Here is a 26,020-nt window from a genome sequence, read left to right as displayed (position 1 = left end):
AAACGGGCGTTAGCGCTTTACTTACTCTAAATGGCGGGCCAAAAGGCCCCTTTGTGTTGTAGTAGGGCCGTTGTTTGCTGGATTGTTGGTCCGCAGCCCCGCCCTATAGAATGAATAAGGAGAGGCCTATCGATGACCGAGCCACTCTGATACTACTCCTTACCTCACCCAACGAGCGAAGTCGCCGAAGCGAGTCTAAAGGCCAAAGAGTGATCTTTGAACGAGGCTTTCAAGCCAGCCTTACTCATAGTAGAGTGTAAGGTAGGTTTGGGTATAGCAGGACTTGAACCTGCGACCATTAGGTTAAAAGCCCAATGCTCTACCAACTGAGCTATACACCCAAAAAAAGATGTAGTAGTTTTTAAGGATTGGTGCGGAAAAGAAAAGAGGGCGGCCCCTCTTCTTCTCATCATATTAAAGGGGCGCGGCTCTGTATGAGGCTCGTACTGCAGAGCAAGCGAAGAACCAAGCAACTCCAGAGCGCGCTAGCTGATCTACGACCAAAGAAGCAACGGCTGAGCTAGCTGATCTACGACCACTCTCTCCCGGTGGTCGAGCTGATCTACGACCACTCTCTCCCGGTGGTCGAGCTGGTCTAAGACCACCCCTGGTCTACGACCACCCTGCGGTCGAGCTGATCTACGAGCACCGTTGTGCGTTAGCATGCTTTGACGCGGGAGCGCGCTTATAGGTTGCGCGCGCCTTACTCAAATAGGGGCGGAAGGACTTTCTTCTTGGTTTAGAGTTGGGCTAAGTAGCGCCTTTACGTCTAAGGGTGCTTGTTTCCACTCATTGAAGATTCTATCTACAAAAGAAGGTCAACGGGGGATACTAAAGTAGCTCTCACTGACACCATCTACGAGAAGGTGAGGTCGTCTTTCTTTCTAGCCGCCATACGGTTCGACCGAGAGGAGCAGTTATCTATGTAATTACGGTGGCCGTTGTTCCGGTCGAGCACTCTCTTTTCTTTGTCCAATTCCGTCTTACCAACCCGCGAAGGGTTGTGCTGCTGAACCAGGTACGAAGAATGAATCTATATCTGTGCACGGAAGTTGCTGGCCGGCGGCCGCTCAACTGTTCGAGCGCAATGCAGTGGTTGGTTCCGATTCGACAAGGGTAGAATGCCTGGTCGAAGGTCCAGTACAGTAGGTAGCAGGCGTGTTCGTTTTGGCTCCCGAGCGAGAACGAGAAATAGGCGATGCACCATCCTTGCTGCTACGTACGTTGACCTTGACTTGACAGATTCATCCAATTGAACCCACACTCAAAGGAGGACCACAAGCTCGGGGCTCGACGAAACAGAAAGTATCAGCATGTTGAAAGAATCAACTCCAGGAGCGAAAGCCAGAACAACAAAGACAAGCTACTTTATAGAAGGCGAAGAAGAAAGTCCTTCCGCCCCAGCAAGAAAAGCTGATCTACGACCACCCTATATAACGGGGCGTTAGCGCAACGGTGGTCTACGATCAGCTCGACCACAGGCTGGTTGTAAATCAGGGGTGGTCTTAGACCAGCTCGACCGACCGCCACTAGAAGGAGGCATTGCATTCTGTTAGCTACTTATAGCATACCTATAGAGAACATCTATCTAGGCAACCCTCTTCTCTATCCTACCTCGCCTGCCATGCAGAGCGGGAGCATTTCATATTCTTCCGAATTCAAAGTATAAATGAATATCGAAGACTCATAGTCTTCGCCTTATTCTTGTCCATCCATTCATCGTGCGTGGCCAATTCAGTTCCTTCCATGACTTCTCTTCCATTCTGAAACCTGGCCAAGAATGTCTGGCTATTCTAGAGGTAGCTAACACGTAATGGACCCCCCTCTCCAACTAGCAGTTCGTTGATTGGTAATATCATTGATACAACAAATTGTACATTCTTTCTTTGGCAGGTATTGACTGGAGAACTGGACCGGCTAGCCAGGCTGCCCGGAGGCCACCTGCTGTTGTGGACGAAGAAGTGCGTGCTTCTATAGCATTAGAAAGTGGTTTTTGTTCTGGGGTGGACCTCTCTTATCTAACCGAGCGATAGGGCTCCGTAAAGTTGATCATTACGAATGTTACGATTCATTCGATTGGGAGGTTCAATGCGTTTCGAAACCCTCCTCCCTGATCTACGACCACCCTGCTCCTGCATCGGGAGTTAGGAGTCTCAGTCCGTCCCTGTATTACTCGAAAGGAAGTCTTATTGGACCCCTTCGGGAATTCATTCTTCTTGGCGGCTACCCGCAGTCGTTTGGGACCGGGGATTCTACTGAAGAAAGGGAAAGAATAACGATTTTGATGAGCTATTCATCCCTTCGGCCACCACATTGTTTTGACCAAACTAGATCTAGGTCTTCTTTTCTGGATCGCCCCCGCGGGGAAGCCCATTCAGTTCTGATAGCAACCGTCCCTGTCCCGTTCATAACAAAAGACCACTAAACCACACATCTTTGCAACGCATCCTAAACACCCATTACTCCATCCTATATATATAAAGAAAGAAATATGGGATCGCAAAAAACTATAATGAATGAATTCAGTATACTACATGAGTAGTATACTTCTCTCAGCCGCCGGCCGGCGAAGGAAGAATATAGGGCTTTTCATTTCGTTTATAATAAAGAATATGTGATTGAATCTCGGAAGCATAAAACTCCTTCCTTGTTTGTGGTGCCCCCTTTTTTCCAAGAAAAGTGTTAAAGATTTAGAGGGAGCCCGTAGGGCTCGAAACTCTGATTCCCACTCATAGAGCCGCTCCCCTATCATTGTGTGCGGTTCTCCGGGCAGCGCCCCCCCTACTCGTGTGTGTGGGGCCCAGGCTCCTACTCGCATTCGTTCGTGCGGGGAAGCGCTTGTTTGTGCTTGCCTGCCTCCCATCCATAATCGGTAGGACACCACCCGGTTGTTGAGCTTCGGACCGCAAAGCGTTTTTCCAGAACAGAAGGACTGGTAGATCTATCGAAAGCACAAGCGGTCGGGAACGATCGAAGAAAGGAAAGATCACTAATGAAAGGGTAAGTTTCATTCAGGGCCTGACAAACCAACCCTTCCGATCCCGATCTGAGCCATCTACGTTCTTTTCATCAGAAACCGGGCCTGTCAATGGGCACACATACCTTCTCTTCCGACCGAAGACTAAGCTTCACCATGGAGCTTCAGCCCAGGCCAAGCAAAGCTGCACGGCACTTAGACGGCTGCTCCCCGGGCCGGGTAGGTCCAGAACCAGAACAGAAAATGGGAGTAAGTTCTATGAATGACAAAGAGGCGCATAATGAGGCTAAGCCTTGAAGCCTAGTTCAATGTGGGGCTTGCGGGTTAGTTTTTTACTTTATATATAGGAAAGGGAAAGATTAAGATCTTGTTGTGGCATTCTAACGATCATAATCCTTCTCATGGTGCTATTCACATTCATTCATCAGCCCGCCCCTTCTGTGGCTTTGACAGAATCACTTGAACAGAGCAGAGCTAAGCTTTCGCCAATAGAGCTATACCAGTCAGTGATAGAGAAAGGTTTTAAAAACCGGCTGGGCTATCAATAAGCAGCATTCTTATCAAACATCGGCCCCAACTTGTTATTGTCGTTTATAGTAGTGAATTACACCCTTTCTCATAAAGACCACTTACTTTCTGGAAAGCCAGCTCCTTATTCATTTTCTACTACACAAATGCTTTCCCGTTACCTGCTTACCCGGCTTCTATGTACATAGCCTTTCTTTCCTTTGAAGAAAACATCCGGTCTAACTATAAAGCTTCTTGTCACAAAAGCCTATTTCCTGCTCATTAATGACCACGCCTTCTGTTCAATGGCTTCCCTCTTTACTAAGTGGCTTCTATGCATAGCCTTTCTGTTAAGGATCTCAACTGATCGTAGACCACTCTCTCCCTGCGGTCGAGCTGATCGTAGACCACTCTCTCCCTGCGGTCGAGCTGATCGTAGACCACCCTCGCTTTTGGAGACTCCTTCTTTCTCATGCCAGAACAAGCCCATTCATTACCTGCGCCTTCAACCAACGGCTTTTACCCCTCGCCCTCCCTTTACGTCAATAGGGGGCTTCTATGGCATGCATATCCTCTTTTTCATGAAGCAACTCGAGGGCAGCGCGTATGATCTTTCATCTGGGCGGGATTCTCATAGAAACAGAAGCTTCGATCCCTAGGCTAGGAGACGCTTATGCGATCTTATCACAGTGGTGCATCTAAGAAGGGATACCCTAAAATAAGCTTTTGATGGCTTATGGCTCCTTGAGATGCTGGCTCCGATCACAGAAGCTTATGATCGAACCCTTTTCTATAGAAAGAAAGTGAGTGAGCCCAGCCCCTGGCAATATGTTGGAAGGGATATTACGCCACCCTATGGAAGAAAGCATCAGCACGCACGAAAGCAGAAGGAATCCAGACGCCGGCCGGAAAGATTCTCAGTGGCAGAATCCGTGCGTGGGAACAGATGGGGAAGGCCGAAAGCGGATCAGGAAGCCCCCGCCCGCTATGCTCTTTATCAACAACGCATTCATTCATTGAATAATCCGGCGGAGGCGGCGTATTGAAAGAGCTCCAGCCAGATCGCTACACAAGCCACCGCTCTACACCGAAACAGAGAGGAGCTGCTTATTCTACTTCTACAATTGACTACTAAAGGTTCATTAAGAATCATAACGCTACGCAGAGCTTTCAACATTCGCTATGCTACGCGCTACGCGGTGATCTACGACCACCCTGCATTCCATACACACGGAGAAGTCCATTTTCTCTTAAAACGAAAGAAACACTCTTTCTAAAAAATCCACTACCCGGCTGCTCGCCCTACTTCAATGAAGTGCCAAAGGCTTGCGTACTTAAGTAGGCGACCAGTCTGGATAAAACAAGATGAATCCGAGGAAGAGGAACTCATTGGGACTCGTATAGGTCCTTTTCTTGTAGGGGATCCTATTTGGGTAGGGAGGCTCCCTCCGTCAGGCCTTACTTGAATTTATATCGAGAGTGGGGCTTGGGTTTATTGCCTGCAATGAAAGGATAGTTGTTGTGACTAATCGCTTCTAGGAGGCATTCTATTCTGGCGGGGGAAGCAAAGCCCTTCTGGCGAAGCTTATAGAATGCCGAATGCGCCACCACCTAACTAACCAGTGGGTGGCTTAAGCTACCCCGCGGACTATCCAATGCCGGCTTCCTTCGGAGGGGGGCTGTTCGCCTTTCAACAAACTCAGGCTTACTTTTTTTTTATAGACATTGCGCTCTGGCCGGCCTTTTGCTTTTAGGTAAGCATGCGAATAATCGCGGACAAACAAATTCCTTATAGCAAAGAACGGGGCAAGGAGGGCGGAGCAAGGCGCTGTTAAGCGATAGATGGAGCTAAACCTTAGAAAAAGCATATAAAGGTAGCGCGTCTATACGCTTTCAGCATATAGAGGCTTAGCTTTTCAAAGTAACCACGAAGGCGCTGTAAGCGTGTGTCCCTAACTCACTATTCCAATGAGGAAGAGGATCGACTGCCATGAAGTCGGACAAGTGATTACGAGATTCCAAACCTGGGTCTCCAGTTTAGAAATCCTGGTACCATGACATGATTGCTTTCAACAATCGTTTCTTTTTATCTGAAGTGAGCTCAGTCAGTCTACTCTTAGGGATTTGAGTCAAATGGTGACTCCAACCTTCTTTGCCGGCTTCTTCATGAATGATCCCGGCTTTCCATAGGCATTTCAGATTGCAAGCTGTTAGTGCAACTTCCAGAAACAGACTGATCGTTGTCAAGACAAAAACGGGTAGTCTCTTGTGGATAGGACTATAGCCATGTCTTTTGGCCGTCAAATCCTGACTCTGTCATAGTCAGTTCAAGGGCTTGGCCTCTAGAACAGAGCTTTCACAACAGGGTTTGGTTTTCACAACAGGGCTTGACAGCGCAGCGCCTCCGTCAGCTTTTATAGAATGCAAATGTTCTGGAACGATATTGACTCGTTCATCGCTCGCGAAAATCTTTCTTGATGGGTCGACACAGGGTTGTGTATTAACGGCATTGGGCTTTTCTTCGACGGCGCTCTGTCGATCAGGAACTTCATGAGATCTCTGAGTGGTATGAAACCATTCAGCCTCTTAAACAGTCTTGGTGTCATCGAAAGATGTTCCGTATGGCACTTTAGTTGTCTCAAGATGACATCTTTGAATATGATCTTGTGCTTTGTCTCTAAATAGAGACAAAGAATTTTGAGATTCTTTAGAGGCCTTAGGCTGTCCGTTTTTCTCAGTCAACAGTGTTCTACTCGGCTCCTCCGTCGTCTCAGAGAGACATCTGATACCGAGACCCGGCGCTTTAGCTCTAATGGAGGCACAGGATCATTCAGAGGCTCCTTTCCTTCGATGATAGTTTATCCGGAGTCAGAATCACTTCAAAGGGTCTCCAACTCACAAGGCATCTGGTCTTAACAGAGCCTGATAGACACCTTTTCTTGGCTAATGGCAGCCCTTGACGATTCGTCTTCTTGAGAATGAAAGTTCTCTTCTGGAACCGAAATGCTTTTGCTCAGAGGATCCTCCGAACTCTCAGTCGGAGCACCGGACGATAGGGCTTCTATGTTGGTGCTTTTCACATCCGATCTATCTGGCTTCGCCTTTCTTTAGTGTACGAGATGACGAAGGTGTCACCGTCTTCAAGTTCTGGCAGGCCATTCTCTCGAAGAGTGGGTTTTTGTCCCGGCGCGTCTTCTTCGTTTATACCGCCGTCTAGGATTCGGATGTCTAGATTCGCCGCAGACAAATTGTTGAGAGGGAATGGGGCAGCAGCTGTGACCCTGATTTCCATCTTTTGCCTGCTATAAAGCACAAAACCTTCGAAAGAGACCTTCAAGTATGCATTTTAATCTACGAGAGGTTCCTTCTGACAATCAGCATCGAGCATAGTGCATTCTCTTCCTTGGCTGTCCTTCTTTATGGAACCCTTGTTGAAATCTGGGACTTCAGTCATTTCTTCTGAAGAAGCACGGCTCTGATTTTGGCTGGAGGCATTGTTGATATGATGAGTAGGAGGGGTATCTGCCTCTTTGCTTTCTTCTGATTGGCCATAGACTACGTCTAACAGCGAGGTTTGATCCTCAGTTAGACGCCTTAATTGCAGCCATTCGTCTCTCATCTGGATTCTTTCTTGCTCAGAGAACTCAGCAAGCCATTGAGTTCTTCTAGGGTCAGCGAGGGCCTTTATATGCTTCACCTTTTCTCGCTGACGCGTATAAAGAAGTCAAGGTCAACCTTGATCGCTTTAGCGTATCAACACTAAAGGGGTGGGCCAAACAGAATGGACTGACTGCACAGTGGCAGAAGGAGTGATGGGTAAGGCGGCCCTCCAGGGAAGCGAAGGGAAGCGGATTTCAACGATAGGGGCCGGGCCTTCCTCAACGACTCAGGTATTGGTCCGTCATTCAACCGGCGGTAAGGCAGTGGTATGGGTATACTCATTGGTCTTGTCTTGGTCTCGGGCTTTCAGCAGGGGCGGGTCTTTCCCTTTAGTAGCTAAAGCATATAAAGGGAAGCATAGGCGGAGGTACCACCACCGGTAGCGTAGCTAAGGTAGTACCATAGGTGAAGGCGGGATGGAAGCTGAGAATGCAATCCGATGCCCCTGGTTACACTACTGATCCAACAAAGTGATTCAATCAGTCAATCTCGAGCTTTTCAGTCTCGCCTATCCGTGTTTGAGGAAGCGGTGGACTATAGGGAGAAAGAAGTTGTTATGCCGATTGGAGGACGAGATCGAGGACCACGGATCGATACACCCATCTGAAAGCGGGGAATCGAATCTTCCTTGTTAACGCGGAGTCTTTCAATCGGGTGGCGGAAGGGAGCACCCTATGAAAATGTGAAAGGGAGTGCACTGATAGAGTGGATTCGGAGTGCGTAGCGTGAAAAGGAGTGCAAAGTCCGTTTCGTGCTTCGCTTCAAGGGAGTGCATTCAAGTCCGTGCATTAGTAGTAGTAGAAGCAGGGTTCGGTTCCGTAACTGAAACTAAAACCTTAGATTCTTGGTAAGGAGGTTTTGGCATGCTTAAACGTCTTTATAGAATTTCTTTGAATAGGAAAAGAAAAAAAGCTCATAGAGGCCAGTTTCTGACCGATCGATTTGACGATTGTAGATCGGATGATTTTTACTCAAGCGAAAGCGAAAGGTGAAAAGCTAAGAAAAGAACAGTTCAAGCGAAAGGGGCTTTCTCAGGGACAAGCTCAAGCCAAGCTCACGGTTCCTTTCCCAGGTTCAGTTTACCGAGTTGTCCGAGCTCGAGTCATTAGAAATGAAGCGAAGGCTTAGTAGACAAAATCGGTCTGAGCTGCTTTAGATAGCATAAACAACGAGGACAGGGCCCACAATATACGGGGTGGAATCGGCCGTTGCCAAAGGTGCGAAGCATTTAACGGGGTGCGGCGAAGCCCAATTCTCAAGTCAATTCTTAGACGATCGGGAAGGCAAGCCAGTTGATGGGGATAAAGTCAAGTCAACGGTTCAAGTTCAAGGTACGCTTCGCTTAACGAGAAAGATTCTTTTCTTGGTAAGCAAGCTGAGGTCTTTCTCTTCTCGTCAAGAAGAGAAGACCGAAGCGTGATTCGGAGTGCTGCGCACCTTTAGCAACGGGCGAAGCCTACCGAAATGAAAGGGAAATATATTGATTGTATCAGGGGAATTTAACTTTCTTCCGTAAGGCAAGGTGCTGTAAGCACGAAGTTCAGCGGAAAAAGCCGTGTTTCGGGCGCGTCCACGTGGTCATCTTGGAAGATTCCCACTCTCTTGCTGGCAAGGCAGGTCGGTCCCGGGCGAAAACTATGACTCGTTCTGGAGTACAGAACAGGTTGAAGCAACGTGTAGAATTCGACCGAAATCTCCGGCTAGCGTCACCTTGACCCGAAATCTCTCCAAACAGACCCCGATATGCACCGGGACAGAGCCAGCGTGGGTACTAAGGTCGGACCCACAGATAGACAACTAAACCATGACTTCCACCGTTGAAATGCCGGTGAGATTGGATAGCCGTCGCCCCAATAGAATGATCCGGGCTGCGGGCCACGAACAATGTTTCGACCTAGCAAGAAAAGCCTTACCCAGGGTGGTCTACGATCAGCGGCTTTCGCGCGCCTTACTCAAATAGGGGCTCAGCCGTTGCTTCTTTGGTCTACGATCAGCTAGCGCTTAATCCGTTGCTTGGTGGGACTCGGAAGATAAAAAAACTCGCTGAAAGCAGTTCTTCAACCCACATATGTTCTGTTAAACCCGAACCTATCCGCATGGACTTGATCATCTCATGATCTTCACTGCAAACTTGATCTTGATATACTCTATTCCTCTGTCCAATCTGATGGTCTTTTCAGGTATAGGCAATTCTGCACCAGAGCTTGTTGAGCCTCATCCCTAGTTCTCATAGGCATATCTAAGGCATGCTGTAATATCACTTTAATCAACATTTGGCTTAACCAAGCCTTTTCCAGAATAGCCCTTCTCAACGAATACACCATTCTTAGTCAGAATCCATTTTTCAGACTCGAAGACCATCAACAAGCCGTGCTTGGACAAGAGAGATCTGGAAACCAGGTTCTTGTGGATGTATGGCATGTGAAGAACATTCTAAAGTGTAATCACCTTCCCGGAGGTGAACTTCAGCTTGACGGTTCCCTTTCCAACCACTTTTGAAGTCGAAAAGTTGCCCATAAAGAAATTCATGCCAACCCCCACTAATTCGAAGGTCTGAAAGGCATTTCTGTTACTGGTGATGTGACTCATCACACTCGAATCAGTTCACCACTCTACCTCGTTCTCGACAACGAAGGCTTCTAAAATCATGGCAACCATCATGTCACTGGACTCTTGGTCTTCCTTCTCATTCATTCGTGCGATGACGACAGTCCATCGCAATCATAGAACTCGTTGTTCTAAACACTGCCATTAGACTTTCTTTGAATTTCTCAGCTTGAAATTCGCTTCGCTCCTTATGAAAGGATTTCTTTTTCTGTTATCCGGGCCTTGATCGTGCTTTCCTTCATTTACCATACGATCTGTTATATAAATAGGCAAATGTTCCTTTCCATTATGAATAGCAATTGTATGGCCGATCATTCTTGGTAATATGGTAGATGCCCGGGACCAAGTTACTCTTCTTTCTTTTTCCGCTCGCTCATAGTTTGAAATGGAATCATCCCCACCTTCCGAAGATTTCATAGTAGAGCCCGCCTGGTGATGGCCCGCGTACATCTCCCTTCTCCAGATATCCACCAATGACAAGGTAGCTAGGCCCTCCTTGTTCCCCAGCATCAGCAGAAGATGAATCGACAGAATCATCACCATTTGTAGCAGCATTCGATAGAGCAGATACGGATTCACCTTCTTTCAACCACTATATCCCGGTGTTGGCTTAGGCAGATCCTTCCAACTCATCTATCTCGGCCCTATGGAGTAAGGGGGACCTGATCATAGGAGTCAATAGTAGGAACGGATGAAACGATTTCCTCTTCCGTGAAGATCTATTCTTTCCATTTATGAACTGACAGGGGCTGGTGTTTTTTTTCCCTGAATAACTTGAACTCCCTCCGGATGTACTCATGTAAACCCCCGAGATCTTTCATTAGGGTTTGATGCTCCTCAATGGAGATCCCCAGAATAATAGCTTGCTTGTGGAACCCAATGGTGTATTATTGTTTTTCTTGGCCCTTTCCCTGGCGCACTGTCATCGAATCCACTAGTCCTCCTCATTACCAATGTCCTATCGGAGCCTTGCGAATTAGAGTTTTCAACTTCTTCCGTGACAACCCAGAAATGTCATGGTTCCTCATATATGCATTCCATCAAGTTAGTGCATAATTTGACGATGTTTTCGTTCTGTCTTCTTTCCGACGGATCAGCCCTATTAGAGAAGGGCTTCCGATTCCGTATGACAACAGAACGAGCATTCGCTGGACGGCCAAACATTGAATGAAATGTTGGCATGGGGTTTCGGCAATTTCAATTCCATTTTCAGTCTTTTTCAATTGAAATTGATCTTGTATACGCCGGTTGAAGCACACGTTGGAGCATCCGAACAAAGCAGCAGAGGCTGCTGTGGAAGAGACAGCAGCAAAAGCACTAGTCTCCGTTGATCACCTACCAGCAGGGGAAGCTGCATAGGTGGCAGGAACTAACTAGGGTTTAGGTACCAATTCGAAGAGCATTCGTTTACCGGGGTCGAGAGCAGCCAGCCCTAGAGGTACCACACTAACAGCGGCATCCCGACCTGATACGGATCCCTACGCAGTAGACCCATCATTTCGAAAGCCATCACTGGCATAGGCACAGGTGGAGACACAAGCAAAGGCAAATCCCGTTAGAACTTCATAATCCCGGAATCCCTTCCTATTTGAGAGACAATAGTGAACATTTAGCCATAATCCATTGAAATAGCACCAGCGGCAAAGGCACAGGTTCTTTCGGCGGCAGGAAAGGGAGCCCGCACGGGCTTCGTTGACCCGGATTGGAGCAAACACGCAATACACACGGAGGCAGCGTCTGCCCATTGATAGATAGCTTTTCCCCTGAGAGGGACCGATTCGCGATGTTAGATAGAAGTTTTTTGACTGAATGATAGAAAGCCCCCATTTGATCCCTCTAGTACCGATTGGAGACGCACTTATATAGGCCGAAAGGATGTGTTCGCTTATATACTAGTCGAGTCGACAGCTATACCGAGCGAGAAGCCTAAGAGAGAGTGTAGGGGGTGCTGGTCGACACCTAACTAGTTCATGCCTGCCGACAAGGCTTATTCGAAAGAGAGATTTCCTGTAGTATTTAAAAGGAATGTGATTTGTAATGAAAGTCGTGAGTGAGTCATTTATTGTCGCCACCAGAAGATAACCGTCAATAGGCACGAGAAAGAGGTTGATGCTTGTGGGTTTGTATTTGTTTGATTTTGTTTGATTCCTTTCCACGTGTATGAGTTTTTTATGTAACAGATTCTGCTCAGATGAGGGGGGGACAGCTGTCATATGGATTGATCGCCCCGCACTTCCACTTAGTCATTAACCAGTGTTTTATTGACACGTGGTGACTTGTGATTGATGGCTAAGGTTGTTGGTGGGTCGCTGATCGCCTATAAATAGGACCTGTGACCTCATTTTCAGACAGAATCACGAAGTAGGAGTGCGATAAAGTGTGAAAGAGATATGATTTTGATATTCCAGCAATAAAGGAAATCCACACAACTATATTCTCAAAGGATGGCAAGCTCGTACTCCTTTCTTCAAGCGCTCCCTCGTAGCTGCGTCAGCTGTTACTGAGAAGCGTGCCAGAGAAAAGACACTTACTACGTAGTTTTTCCGCTGGGGCTTGAAAGCCGTAGTTTGCAGGGTTGGGGGTCGAAAAGAGTTTCAACAGTGATAGGGGTTGAAGATGGAGAAAAAGATGTCTAATTCGAGTAAACGCTAGAATAAAGAAGTTGAATTTCTTAACAACTTCCCTTCCGGGAATCTACGTGACGTTCATTGGGGCGGCCCCGATGTCTGCTCCTCGGCCGTTGGTCGAGTAGCGCTCCTCTTCTTCCGATGGAAGGGACGGATCCACGGAAAACAGAAACAAAAGGGGAAGAATGAGTTCATATCCAAGGAATGGGGGAAGGTATAGGGGGTTTGAGGAGGCATTTTCCCACTTCCTAAAGTAGTTTTTACTAAAAACATAGATTTGGGCCACCCGTTAGTTGGTGCAAAGGAGATCGCTGGCTCCCGAGCTGAACATTCCTTTTGCTGGTTCCTATGCCCCACCCCCCGCCTGCCCGGCACCTAACTGATCCGATGCGCAACATTAGGCGATTTTATGGGGCCGAAAGCAGCAGCATTCATTCCACCTCAATAATAATAATTTTTTCAACAGGGCGTAAGGATATTTCCAATGGGCATACTGGAATAGTTGGATGGTGAGTTGAAGTAACGTTATAAATTGGATTCCTAGCCGGGTCATTCCATGAACCTGTCCCATACTATTCCGCTCGTGCCGGACCGATACAATTGTGATTGTCCATAAAAGCTATCCAGAAGAGTACGCGCGCTGTAGTTTTTCAGCTGGCTGCTCTGCTAGTTGTAGCGCGCTAGCGCGCGGAGACTCTATCATGATCTTACGAATCTAAAGATCTCAAAATTGAAGAACGAGCTCTTCTCTAACGACCCTATCTCTAAAGGGGCTTACGCACTGAACTCGCTAGGGTCCCGTTCATGTTAATGTAAATCCATAACATAAGTAGTCTCTCTTTTGTTATTCTACCTTCAGAGCAACCTACCCTATCTTCTCTCTCTTCACTTGAGTGAGTCACGGGGGACCACCCCAATGGATAGCATATCAAGCCCTGTTTGATGAGGTGGGTCATACCTCCATTCATCTTCGGGTTGGTTCAGCTACATTTGCATGTGCCTCCCTAGGCTTATTTAGCTATCTGGATATCTATATCTTTTGCTCGGCTTTGGCCTCGCTCCCGAGAAGAGGTAGATAGGCCGAAAACCCCTTTGATCTATAGAATCGAATAGATCGTCAATTCTGGCGCCCTTCCAACACAGAATAGAATCGCCGCGAGCTCTCCTTCATAACATCATCTTAGGGTGGTCTCGCTCCCATTTCCTTCCTTCCGTAGTTGCGGTCTCGTTGTACCCAGGATCCCGCAACTTCGACTTATTCCACCAGGAGGGGTTCGAACCCGCGACTTCTGGCGTGACGGACCAGGACTCTAACCAACTTAGCGATTTCCCGCCGAAACGCTCTATCAATGACAGCTAATACTAAAATAAAAAAAAAGGAAACCTTGAATTTACTTTTGAAGCAACTGTTAAAGACTGAAAGACCGCTTTCTTACTATAAGGTAACAGCACTGACGGTCACTTAGCCAACCTTTTAGATTGAATACAGTCACTAAGCTAGTCACTTCACCTCTCTTTCTTACCCGCCCCTTTACGTCTAAGGCAACCTTTCTTTCTCGCTCGGCCTAATAGAGTAGAGTTGCGCTTTCTTAGTACATTGCCTTTCATTACCAACCTGTCGTCTTACAGCACGAAGTTACCTGATGTTCGCCTTCTGACGGAGAGATGTTAGCCTTTCGCTATTAGTAAGCACTCACTGACTTTCTTTACGTTGAGTTCACCCGGCGGGTTCGCCTAGATGCCTAGTGGAGAACGAGCTGGTGGGAAAGAGCTGGAGATCATGAAAAGCATTTCCACACAAGGAGGCAGGCGGCTGGGAAGCTTCGCTTCTAGAAGGCCGACGTCTACTTAAGTTCAGATTAAGGATAGGTTGATTCTTATTCTTGCTGCCCGCTCGATTTCGAGATGTTCCCGAGAAGAAAGAGCTCGCGAGAAAGCTCGTCAGTGGAAATGGTAAAAAGTCTCGATTCCGAGGAAGAAGGATCTGTTCCCATGTAGTCGGGGCCGGCCACACCGGGGAATCTCACTAATTGGAAGGAAAAGGAGGGCTTCGATCCATTGTGATTCGGTTCCTTGGTGTGGAGAGATCTCTGCCATAAAACAGAGAGCTCGTAGGCCTTATTCTGCAGATCAAAGAGCGACGTAATTCCCCATTCATACGAAGTAGTATAGTATAGTATAGAACAGAGGCATTCTGGGCCGACTACTACGACTACATGCGCATCTAGTGCAGTGGCTTGGTATTGGATCCCTTGACCATCTTCCGAAGTGAAAAAGAATCTAAAGATAAAACGCTGTAGGAGCGGACTGCTCTACATTCAGCCACGCCACAGTGACCCCCGAAGCGCTACGGACGGGACGAAATCCGGCAGCCAATTGCTGGCTCTGAATAACCAGCCCAGCAATAAGCTCAATTCTTCCATAACATAACGGGGCGGGGTTGCGCGCGAGCCGAGTGACGTAGGTGCACAAGAGTACTTCGCGCCACAACCATCTCTTTTTTATAGGTTCTACGGACCGATGCCTGCTGCTTCATCTGGGAGAAAAGAATCATAGATATGCCGGTCATTAGAAGGAAGAACCGCCATAAAAAGATTCCTCGTGTATCATCTGTAGCAAAACTATGAACGGGAGCTAGCAATCCGGACCGTATTGAAGAGGTTCCTGAGACACAGCATGGAAGAGTTACAATATTAAGAAGCGAGGTCCAAGAATTCAGAAGGGGTAGAATTACTGAATGAATACGAGCTGTGGCTAATACCCGAGGCATAAAAGAAGCATTTTCTACGGGATCCCGAAACCACCAGCCACCCCGACCTAATTCATGATGAGCCCACCAACTTCCTGGCGAGATGCCTACGGTTAAAAACCACCGACATGTCAAGATCCAAATTCGAATTGGTTCCTGGTCCTGGTCAGAGACCACTGTGTTCGCGCCGGCGGTCCAACAAAGAGGCGAAGTAGTGGTATCTTTCTTTCCATTACGAACGACACGCTTCGCCTGCTCCCTCCCCGTGTCCATTAGCGCTCCTGTCCAGAGCGAAGAGAAGGCGAAAAAGCGCCGCCGAAGCAGCATGAGCAGGCTTCTATTGCTACGCAACAATAGAGCAGGATAGCATTTTGCGCCCACATGTTTGAATTTGAGGGTAAAGAGCTCGCTTGTTATACGGGATCCGACGCATCCAGCAGAGCGAAGCAGCGTTCCATTCTTTTCGGCGGCATCCTTCCGCATTGGCGGCGAGTGGAGTGCCACAATCCCATTCATCATTTTTGATCTACATAAGCCAAAGCCCATAGCACTGGCGACGTCTCCGGCATAAATGCGAGGAGGATGTATAGCTGATATAGGATCTTGTGGAACAGGATTTGATTCTGCAAACGGTTCGGTACGAACGAAGAAATTTCGAACAAAAGGATCGGAACTCGCTGATAGGAAAGGAGAGAAAAACAAAGCAATGCCAAGAGCTCCGTCAATCCGCTGTTCATCGATAGACGAAGCTCTCTCTTTTTCATCTCGTGCCAGATGCAACAAAAGATGAGTCCTTTTTCCTTCTCGCGAACCACGGGAGCGCCTAGCGCCCAGAGGAGCAAAGCTCATTTTCCTTCCAGGGTAAAGCGGCGCATAAAAAAGGGCTGGCCCGTCAAAAGTCCGGTTCCTTCGCGAACGAAGTTCAGAATCAACAAGGGTTCGTAGAACGAAGGGAGTGTACAACTGGGGCGCAGCCCCACTTTTTTGTTCGTAACGAGGGAGAGATAGAATGGAGTTCTTCACGAAGTTCGAGACAAAGGAACAAAAAAGAGTTTCTCTATGGCCTCCTCGTTTTGAGACATTATGGCTTTGGGGTCGACCCCGGTAACGAAGAAGGAATCCATAAAAACTTGGGATCCGACACCATGATAAAATACTACCCTCATGATTAGACCATGTCCCTGAGATTTGATAAAAGAAAGGTGCATTAGCGGTTAATACGTTGTAATTGGATAAGTTATTAGGAATATGACGGAACGAAAGACCAAGGAAAGGAAGAAGAATGCACCAAAATGCAGGTGCTGCACCAAACGCTAGTGGTTGTTTCTTGTTGTAAGTGAATGCAACGAAAAGACCCGGAAATAACGAATAATGAGACAATTCATTTATTGACATTTCGTGCTCATTTAAAAATTTCTGCTTTGTTATTCCCATCATCCGGTAACCACAGGATGATCCACAAGAAAGGTGGCAGGATTCGAACCTATGGCCGGCCCGCCCCTGCCCTGCTGGGTTGGGTGGCCGGTTTAGCACCCCTCGTCGCCTCTGTACCCGAAACAGATGCGCTGCGCTACCCAGCGCGTAACCTTGTCTCCCCTACCCTAGCTGAAAAACTACAGCGCGCGCGTTAGCGCAACGGTGCTCTACGATCAGCTTTACTCCGCCCAAGTGCTTGCCCCTTACTAATAAAGGGCACACGGAGGGTGGTCTACGATCACAAAGAAAAGGCCTTACTATTACTTACTCATAGGGGGGGCGCGCGTTAGCCCTTAAAAGGTTTAGAGTTGGGGCTTTCTTCGCATGCTTGAGCGCTGACGCGGCTTTTTGGCCGTATCTTGCTGGTGTTCTACCTTTGCGTAGTCTCGGTCCACAGTGGAAGGCTCCGCACCTGAGCCTCGTTAGACTCAGCGGAAGTGTAAGGTGTAAGTGAAGAGAATAGAAGAGATGAAGTCCGTCCCTTAGCCTAGTCTATATCCACAGCTGACGCAACTCCGTACCGACGCCTCACTACTACTTAAAAAATGAATTAACGGCTAAGCGATTTCATAACCTGAGCTTTCCTTAACCAGCTGACCTTACTTCGTAACCGCTCCGTGGGCCTCCCTTTCTTTATAGAAAGACTAAGTGACTTCGTAACCGCTCCGTGGGCGTACTTTCTTTCGTACTTTCTCAGGTCTAACCTTCGCCACTTCAAACGGGCGCTTCGCCCCTCTTTTGTTTGTTGAATTAGAAAGAACGGGCCCAGCAATCAAACTACTGCGCTACCGCGCAAGCAAGAAAACGGATGCGCGTGCTAAGCAATCAAACTACTGCGCCCCTAACAGAGTCAAGGCAACGGTGGTCGAGCTGATCGTAGGAAAAGAACTTGCTAAGCAAGGGATCTGTTTCCGGCTCTTTATAGGAAGCAAGCAAGAAAGGAGGAGAGCATTTCATTCTCCCTGACCTGCCTTAAACGGGGGAAACAGGACTTTCGAGAGTCAATGCCTGTTCCAGATGAATTGGATGGCTTACTACGAACAAATAGCTATGAAATGGCTGGTGCCTAATGTTGTGGGGTGGACCAATCAGCAGGCCGGGACATATTGATTGGTCATTGCTATCTATTTTGAGGCCGTAGTTCAAGTCAGTGTTAGAGGAGAGGTCGGTAAGCCTCCTAGCCAATCCGGACATCTGTTGCTCAATAAATCATCTCAAACTAACAAAATTTGAACCTTGTTAGGCGGGAATCGGAGGATAGTCAACTAGACGCATCAGCTGCAGGAGGGGTCAAAAGTGGCCACAACCCCCTTGTCCTTTGTTTTATTGAATCGAGGCACCCATCTTCAGTCGACCAATAATGCATTTCTTGCTCGATGAAGCTCCGCCTATCGAAGAAGAAAAATGCTTTCTGGTGCAGGCCAAAAAAAAACTCGACCTGCCGGGGTGCGTGGGTGTGGTGCGTTGTGAGAAACCCTGGTGTTGCGTAAGGCTGACTCGTTGTGTTGCAGGAGGGCGCGCGGGTGCCGCACGGGCTAGCTGTCAAAACTCTTTGTCCGTTACAAAGTGGTTTCAGAGCGAGTTATCGAACCGTGAGCAGGGTTGAAAACATCTTGCAGGATGACGAAGGGAACTAGTGCCTCTACAACGGGACAACACAACAGCGCGAGAAAACCAAAAGGAGCAGATAGAGGACAAGGAGGCGCAAGCGTCGCAGCTGAGCGGCGCGGTGGCAGAAGTGGCACAGCTTGGGGAAAGAAGAGATTCATGTTCAAGCGATCACCGGACGTTGGCTACTACTGTGGAGGCCCTTGATGAGGACACACGGGGGACGGTGGAGGCCCTGCAGGCTCAGATAGGTGACCTTACCGCCAAGGTGAATGTTCTAATGCGGGCGATTGGCTCTACTCTACTACTCCGGGAGAGGGATAAGCGGAAGCAGAGGCACGGCGTCAAGAAGAAAGGGAGTATAGGCGACAACGGGGAAATCAGAGAAGAGGAAGTCAATGGCCTGGTTAGAAGAAGGCAATAAAGAAATCAAAGGAGACACAGGAAAGAAGGAGGTGGAAGACGAGATCGCAGTGGCGGAAGGTCGAGAAAGTGAACCAAACCAGTGCACGCTCTGGTCGAGCACATCCGCAGGAGCGACGACTAAATGCATCTTGTCGTATATTTTTTTTATCCACGTATATCTTCAATCTATTATAATTACTGGAAACATTTGAAAATAGGTCCGTCAGGCGCTTTGATCTGCTTCTTCCTGTGAAGTTACCGTGAATTATAACTTTATAACACCATACGTCGGAATATGCTGTCCCGCAATGCAAGAGCTGACGCACCTTACCTTATCCGGACCAGATCATCGGTTACTAAGATGAACGGCTCAGATGAAAACAAACTGAACCGACTTACACAGCTGTCGAGGATTTGAATTCCCGCGTGAACCGAAGTCGGCTATAGCCGTACATCCAGCTGTATATAAAAAAAAATATTCGTTCATTGCCTTTCTTGCCGAATGTGAAAAATCCCAACTCTGGTTCCATTGAGCGAGAAGAGAGCGCAGAGCACATTCCACAATAATCCCCTTATTAACTTCTCAGATCCTATTTCCTTCACCGTCATTGAACTGACATTATGGCGAAGAAAACAACCACGGTAACCGAAGGGTCGAGGACCTGGTTATTCGATATATTTGTAAAGCGGGTCGCACATCTCTCTCAGTCGGAGGCTGCAAACGGAATGAATGATAGAGGGTGCTGCTTCAGGTTGAAAGGTAGGGCACCGGAAAGAGTATTGAATTCCCGTCCGGTTTCAAAAAAAGAATAGGAAGGGGGAAGAAGAGATTGATTCTAAAGTTCAGGATTCTAGTTCAAAGGCAGTAGGAGTCCCGGCCAGAGGAGGTCCTCCAAGACGTTCGTTCACTCCCCAACCCAGGAGGGGGATTTCAATCCACTCAAGAAGGTAGGGAGGAGTCGAGGAGCGAAGCTAATTATTATGTCTTCGAAGGTGGCTAAGGGAATGGCATACTTTTTTCTTTAATTGAGGGGGCCTGTCAGGGCCGCTGAATTTATTGAATCTCCCTTCTTCCCTGGGCAGGTGATTCACTGCTTGATTCGCCACTTCTCCTGCTTTTAGCGGTTCAATGGACAGCTGCTTGATTTGGTTCAGGAAAAACTGAATCCACTGATTCGGATAAGTCTTATGAGACGGATTCGGGGTCAAAGGCAATCGCAGATTCATCTCTATCTTGAGATTCGGCAAATGATTAGGATTCTGCGGATGAAACGGCGTTACCTTCTGGTTCTGGAGAAACTGGGTATGTTGCTTTGTGAGAAAGGACGGGAGATGCTCTTTCGTCGGCTGATACTGGTTCGGATACTTACTCTTCGGCGAGAGGCCTAATCGAAGGAGTTGTTCCAGTCGTCAATCTCGGCTTGGTAGGCTCGTCGGTACGGTGGTACGGAAAACTCGGTTCACTCGGCAGGCCTGGTACGGTTCGGTACGGTTAGATTCACAATTACATCTGTTTTTAATTCATTGTGATCCACTTCTCTTAAAGAAAAGGAAAATTTACAGCCACATCAAGAAGCTGTTCTGCTCAGCTAGCCCCACCCTAGCACACGTAAGTAACCAAGCCAACCGAACCGCCTGCGAAGATACTTTTTTGTATGCTCTCTTTTTTTCCCTAAGCGGACCAAGCAAGAAAACGGATGCGCGTTAGCGCCCATGCAAGAAAGCAACGGACAAAGCGCGCTAGCTGATCGTAGACCACCCGCCCCGCCTTAGACAAAGAAGAAACTCCCTCAGCGAACAAGCAACTTCTGAGCCCCTATTTGAGTAAAGCGCGCCCCCTGTTCTTCAGTGTTGGTCAGGCCTTTTCTTTGCTAGGTTGGGTGCTCGTAGATCAGCTTTACTCCGCCCAAGTGCTTGGTTGCATGGGGCAGCACGCCTTCTCTTCACACCTCTGCCTCCATTTCTGCCTCTTATGTTGTTAGGTAGGGGTGGGTAACTCACTCCCTCATATACGAATTCTCGGTCGGTTTGGCGACTCATCCCTCCCAGGCACTGAACAAAGGGCGTTTAGCCTAAAAGGTCCCTATCTACCTTTAAAAGACAACAGATCGAATTCCTCTAAAAAGCCCGCCCTCCGAATGATGGTTTCTGGTTGCAGCTAGGATGTTTAGCCATGCTTGGCTGTTAGCTTCCATTCAAGAGATAGATCAGCATTAGTTGGATTAGTTGAGGAATCCGGATACGAAAGATCAGATCAGTAAGTTCACCCGCTTTGTTTGCATTCGATGCTTCCTGCCCTGCTTCTTCTCTTTCCGAAGCCCCCCTAGTGGTCCCCGGTTCAAGTACGGGATGAGATTGGACGTTCTCGCCAACGCGTAGCTGGGCGGCCGCTAACCAACCAGCTCATTAAGAATCTATATTTGGTTGTTAGTGTAGAGCCTTAGATTGGTTCTTGTCCGTGTACTGAGCGCCTTCTCACTACAGATACACAGCTGGTACTTACAGACTCAACGTCAACCCAACCTTGAGTCCGCCGTGCCTACCTGTCTGCAGGAATGATTCGGCAAACTGTTCTCCTAAGCCCTACGAGGTATGTGGGCGTAAATATAGCTGAGGGAGATCGGGCTCATATTGGTCTACTTGAGTCAGCTATAGTTGCTACCCTCCGGGAACGTTACGGATTGGTAACGCGGTCCGGAAAGTGGAGGCCTTCTAGGTAATTATTCAAAACCTTGATTACTGATGAGGGGACCCCTGGTATTCGGGGTCGAAACAGTTAGCGTCGACCTTAGGCAAGTCGTGCTTGAGGGTCAGTGGTTTGGTTGACCACCGACACCATTTGTTGATGATTAAAATGATCCATCGGATACAAGTGGCCTCATCGCTTAACGGGCAGGCTCTTTGCCTAACATCCGAATATCCTACCGTTAACCATTCATGTGTAAGGATGGTCCGGCCATGGTTCAATCTCTCGTAAGATCCATACGCTGATTGTTCCAATGACGCCTGATGCTGTATATAAGAAGGGTCTATGTTCTTCTATACGACATTGGTTGCCCTATCCTCCCACTCGCCTAAACTGACGGTAATGTCTAACCGGGGACCACTAGGGGGGATCCCCCTATTAGGTTGTTTGCCATGCCTTTTTTCAATAGGAGCTTTAGATGCCATTGATAGTAAAGGATAGGAATCAAGATAGCTAAGAGAGAAGACTTGGGAAATAGAATAGGAAGTTTTAGCTAGGCCTGTGGTCCAAGCATGCGAAGAAAGCGAGAAAACGGAAGGGCGCGCTAGCAGCGTAGAAAACCCCTAACCATCTAGGGGCCCTTTAGGGCCTGTAGCTTTCTACGCTTGTTCGAAAAGCCGGCACTATCAGGAAGGACCGCCAGGTGGCAACTTATGCTCTTGCTCTCATCATTTGACATCACATATTTCACACAGAAGTCCATCAAAGGGAGGGTGCTGCTTCACATTTGGCGGCACAACCTGTCCTCCTTCTATATCTCCATGTTAGACCGACTTTCCGGATGAAGAGATCTTGTTTGCTGCAGAAGAAGACGTTGATCGAGAATCAAAGGAAGAAACCTGGAAACAAAACTTTGATGGAGCAATGAATAAAAATGGCAGTGGAGTAGGAGACGAAGTCATATCGCCCGAAGATGCTCACATTCCGATCTCCGCTGAACTTCGCCTGCACTAACAACGAGGCCGAATACCCAGCGTGTATAGCTGGGTTACAAGCAGCATTGGAACTCTCGGTGAAATGCCTTGAGGTGTATGGCGATTCCCTACTCATCATCTGTCAGACTCAGGGTAAATGGAAGATAAAGAGGCCGAAGGCCTTACCACCACGCCTATAACGAGGGGCTCAAAAAGAAATTCGAGAAGATAAACTTCACTTACCTCTGACGAACTAAGAATCAGTTTGCCGATGATGCCCTGCCCTACCTTGCGATCTATTACTGCCAGCTCTCCTGCTTCTATTGCCGGGAATTCGACCGATGGGTAATCCGGATGAGGAAGAGTACTCGCTCGATCATGAACCACACTGTCTGTAATAAGCACGTACCTTTAATGGTTGGAAGGGACCAGGAGATGCCAGTTCCTAGTTGATTCCCTCTCCCATGGCAGTCGACTGTTCATTCTATCTACCACCCTCTTCTCTTCACCCGATACAAGGCAACTCATCTTTCATAAGATGAGTTGCCCCCTTTCGACTGCCCAAGAGATGACTCTCCGCCAACCGATAAGGAGATGGTATCGAAATTCATTCCATGGGCTGCTTTGCTTCTATCTGATGCAAGGAATTTCAGCGGGAGAGGAAACTTTCTATTACAAAAAAGGGGGTAGCGGGAAAGAAATTCATGGATGAATGAGTGTTGGAATGAAAGGGAGAGGTGCATATTCAGAGAAGAAAACTAAAGGATTTGATAAAACATTAGTCAATATACTCATTATAGGAGAAAGCATATTTAGTAGATATCCCCACCCCTGCCTTCCACTTGAAGAGAGTTCTAAGGCGCCTTTACCCCCCTCAAGATCCCAATTTCACAATCACCGTATAGTGATCACAGAAAGTTCGAGAGCCTCTGCAACTCCTGTAGCCGGTCGATCATCTTGCTTTCCCTCTCCCGCTCTGAAAGCCGTCAATCGCTCTCGGAACTAAGCACCTTTCCAATGCCTAATGCCGCTCCAGCTGATGCGATAGTTCCTGCTCCGGATCGATCCTATTGATTTTGCACCTCCTTAATGCACTAGCCGATTGGAAGTCTTACTGAACGGAAGGAAGGAAAGCAAGCGAAGAAAACTACAGGGTGGTCGTAGATCAGGGCTTTCTTCGTATGCTTCTTGTTCGTAGCGCATCCGCCTTCTTGCTTGCTGCTGATCGTAGACCGCCCTAAATTTGGATCAAATAAGGTCCTTGTGAAACTGAAGCAGCAGCCTTTGAGGCCTGTTTTGACAGCGCGATAGGGGAATACCTATCGACAACTTAGTTGGGGCGTTCCGCCTACATAAAAATTGCCATAGAGCCCGTTTCATTCATATTTCAGTGGGCGGGCACCCTATCCTGCGTACATCGACCTTGTGCCGTTTCCCCCAGCTTCAGAGCTTTGAAAGTCTCAGTAATCATCTGCTGTACAGCCTCTGGAATAAGTGTCGTTGGCTGTGTTGCAGGAGCAGTGGTGTGGACCACAGGCGGGACTTCTACTGTCGGAGGAGGATTTTGAGCGGTACGCGCTCTAAGTGCAGTTATCTCCGCATCCTTCTGAGCGAGGGCGGCCTCTAACTGAGCGAGGCGTTCCTCGAGATTCGATCCTGATGTGCCCGGGGTAGCGTCAGTGGCCATTACAGCGATGGGACCACTCCCGAGCGATCGAGGTGATGATGCAAGGGAGGCTCTTGGTGACGACGTTGGTGAAGACACCGGCGAGACCCGAGCGCTTACAGCGCCTCCTCATTGAAAAGAGACTGGTCGTCTCCATAAAGAGGGTTATCCCTTGTTGTGAGCGGTTGCGCTCCTTGTCATGCTTCGAGTGCGCATGTGATGTGTATGTAGGGAAAAAAAAACCTCTTGTCTTTAGAATAGTGCAGTCACATACCTAACATACCTAGTCGTTGGAGTTTCGCCAGCACCACCATAAGCAAAGCGCGCATCTGGAGAACTGCTACGCCAAAAGCCAAGCGAAGGACCCACATCTCTAAAAAAACCCGACCACGTCGGGTGAAGTCTTTTGGATACTTCTTTCCGCGGTTCGATCCCCCATATTCGGATCCAGCGCGAAATCTGTACCCACAGATTCTCTGGCACGCCCGGTGGGACAAGCTTCTCCTCCCATCTCTAAGACTCATAAGAAACTTGAATCCATTCGAACTACATTTTCGTTATTGAGGAAGGTGTTTGTTTTGCTTGCAGGAAAACTTGCAATGGCAATCCTTGGAGCTTCAACCACTTTGCTCAAAGCCACTGGGTTCCGTGTCACACCCATCCAATTCGGGACCGCGCCTCCGATGTTCATGGCCACCCCGTATGTACAATTCGGGGAAGTCCTTGCTCCCCTTTATGATTCAAGGCCCGTCTCTCAGCGGCCAATCCTCTTTGCTGCTCCGGCCGCAACATCCGTGCCTACTCCGGTTCTGAAGACTACTCAGCGCCAACCGTGCACCATCAACAGCAAGAAGGCGACTCCCATCAAGCCTATCCATAAGCCTGTTCCTAAGAAAGAGGGGATCCGCTCCTAATCAAAACCCATCTACACTGGATCTATTCTTGCTCAAGAAGGGTGGACCTTGGTCACTCCTCGTAGGGGTTGGAAGTCAACCACCCCTCTAAGGAGAAGCGTCAGACGGGGGGCAGTTCCGTCTAGGCCTCTAAGACAGCTGTTACCTCTTCAACTCCTCTCTGCCGAGCAGTGATTCCACCTTCCAAGCTGGTTCCTCATCAACAGGCCAGAATGAAGAAGCAGGGCGGTCGTAGATCGGGGCTTCCCAACACCATCAAGAAAAACAACTCCGCGCCTGCAGTCGCTCGATACCGGGGGCAGTTTGTTCAGAATAAGAGGGATTCCGCTCGCCAATCTGGGAGTGCCCGACGACGCCACAACCCTTCATGCCCTAAGTCCACTCAATCGGGAACCAACCGGGGGCACCATGCCGTTCAAAGACCTAATATCAGCTGCCGGGGGCAGATTGAGAAGTTGCCTTCAATCCCTGAGTCGTTCACCCTCCCAACCGTCAACAGCTTTTACAAGCTGCCTCGCGTTGCTCAGAGGCAAGGAATTTGAGGCTTCGAGCCGGAACACAAGGCCTCGCTATCAGTATCAGCAAAGGGCTGGGGGCAGTTTCCCTGCCGCTCGTCGCAATCTTCGCAGAGGCTGCGATGGTGGAAAGCGAGTCCATTCTAGAAGAAAAAAAGAAGTGGTTAGAGCAGTTGAATAGGAATTAGGAATGATGTCTCTTATGCGACAGAGGAAGAAGATTTGTACGCTTTGGTAGGGAATGATGCTTTAGCTAACAGAGGCAGGTATACAGCTCCTGGAGTGATCACCTTTTATGAAGAAGACGAAAAGTAATGGCACCCGGATCACAAGCGAACCCTGTACCCTTCTGGTTAGGCGGGTTCGGACATTTATGAGAAGCCTGGTCGACAACGGGTCCTCAATAAACATTGTCCCTTTTGGAATGTTGGAAGTCATGGGGATTTCTCTCAGCAGGATAAGACAAGATGGTGGAGTGATCATATATGGCGTCGGAAATGTTACTCAGTCTGCAGTGGGATCTCTTCTTAGTTGGCTTACTTGCGGAGACCTCGACGATGTGCACGAGAAAAAGGTGTTTAAGGCTACCCCCCCTCTCACTTAAATAAAGGCCACTTGTTGCTGGGAAGCTCCCTATGTTGTAAGTGTA

General features: G+C 48.3%; 1 protein-coding gene, 1 long non-coding RNA gene, 1 other non-coding gene and 1 pseudogene across 3 annotated transcripts in view; 1 reads left to right on the top strand and 3 right to left on the bottom strand.

Moving 5' to 3' along the window:
- Positions 1-268: 268 nt before the first annotated feature.
- On the bottom strand, positions 269-341 carry TRNAK-UUU. The gene has a single exon. It is a non-coding gene; the product is annotated as a tRNA-Lys (tRNA).
- Positions 342-8,807: 8,466 nt separating this feature from the next.
- Positions 8,808-26,020, top strand: part of LOC122647104 — a 20,206-nt gene continuing 2,993 nt past the window's right edge. The window contains exons 1-2 of the long non-coding RNA XR_006330787.1: positions 8,808-8,818; positions 20,875-20,877. This is a non-coding gene — a long non-coding RNA (uncharacterized LOC122647104). The remainder of the gene's footprint in view (positions 8,819-20,874; positions 20,878-26,020) is intronic.
- On the bottom strand, positions 11,143-19,237 carry LOC122647050 (probable cytochrome c biosynthesis protein). Its single transcript, XM_043840568.1, has 2 exons — positions 15,368-19,237; positions 11,143-12,216 (listed from the first exon to the last, which is right to left on the bottom strand). The coding sequence occupies exons 1-2, from the start codon at positions 16,562-16,564 to the stop codon at positions 12,181-12,183; spliced, it is 1,233 nt and encodes a 410-aa protein (XP_043696503.1). The 5' UTR covers positions 16,565-19,237; the 3' UTR covers positions 11,143-12,180.
- Positions 14,446-15,360, bottom strand: LOC122647095 (annotated as a pseudogene).

Source organism: Telopea speciosissima, unplaced genomic scaffold (assembly GCF_018873765.1).
Source record: "Telopea speciosissima isolate NSW1024214 ecotype Mountain lineage unplaced genomic scaffold, Tspe_v1 Tspe_v1.0012, whole genome shotgun sequence".
NCBI lineage: Eukaryota > Viridiplantae > Streptophyta > Magnoliopsida > Proteales > Proteaceae > Telopea > Telopea speciosissima.
The sequence above is the reverse complement of the archived record's forward strand: the minus strand, read 5'-3'. Positions and strand labels throughout refer to the sequence as shown.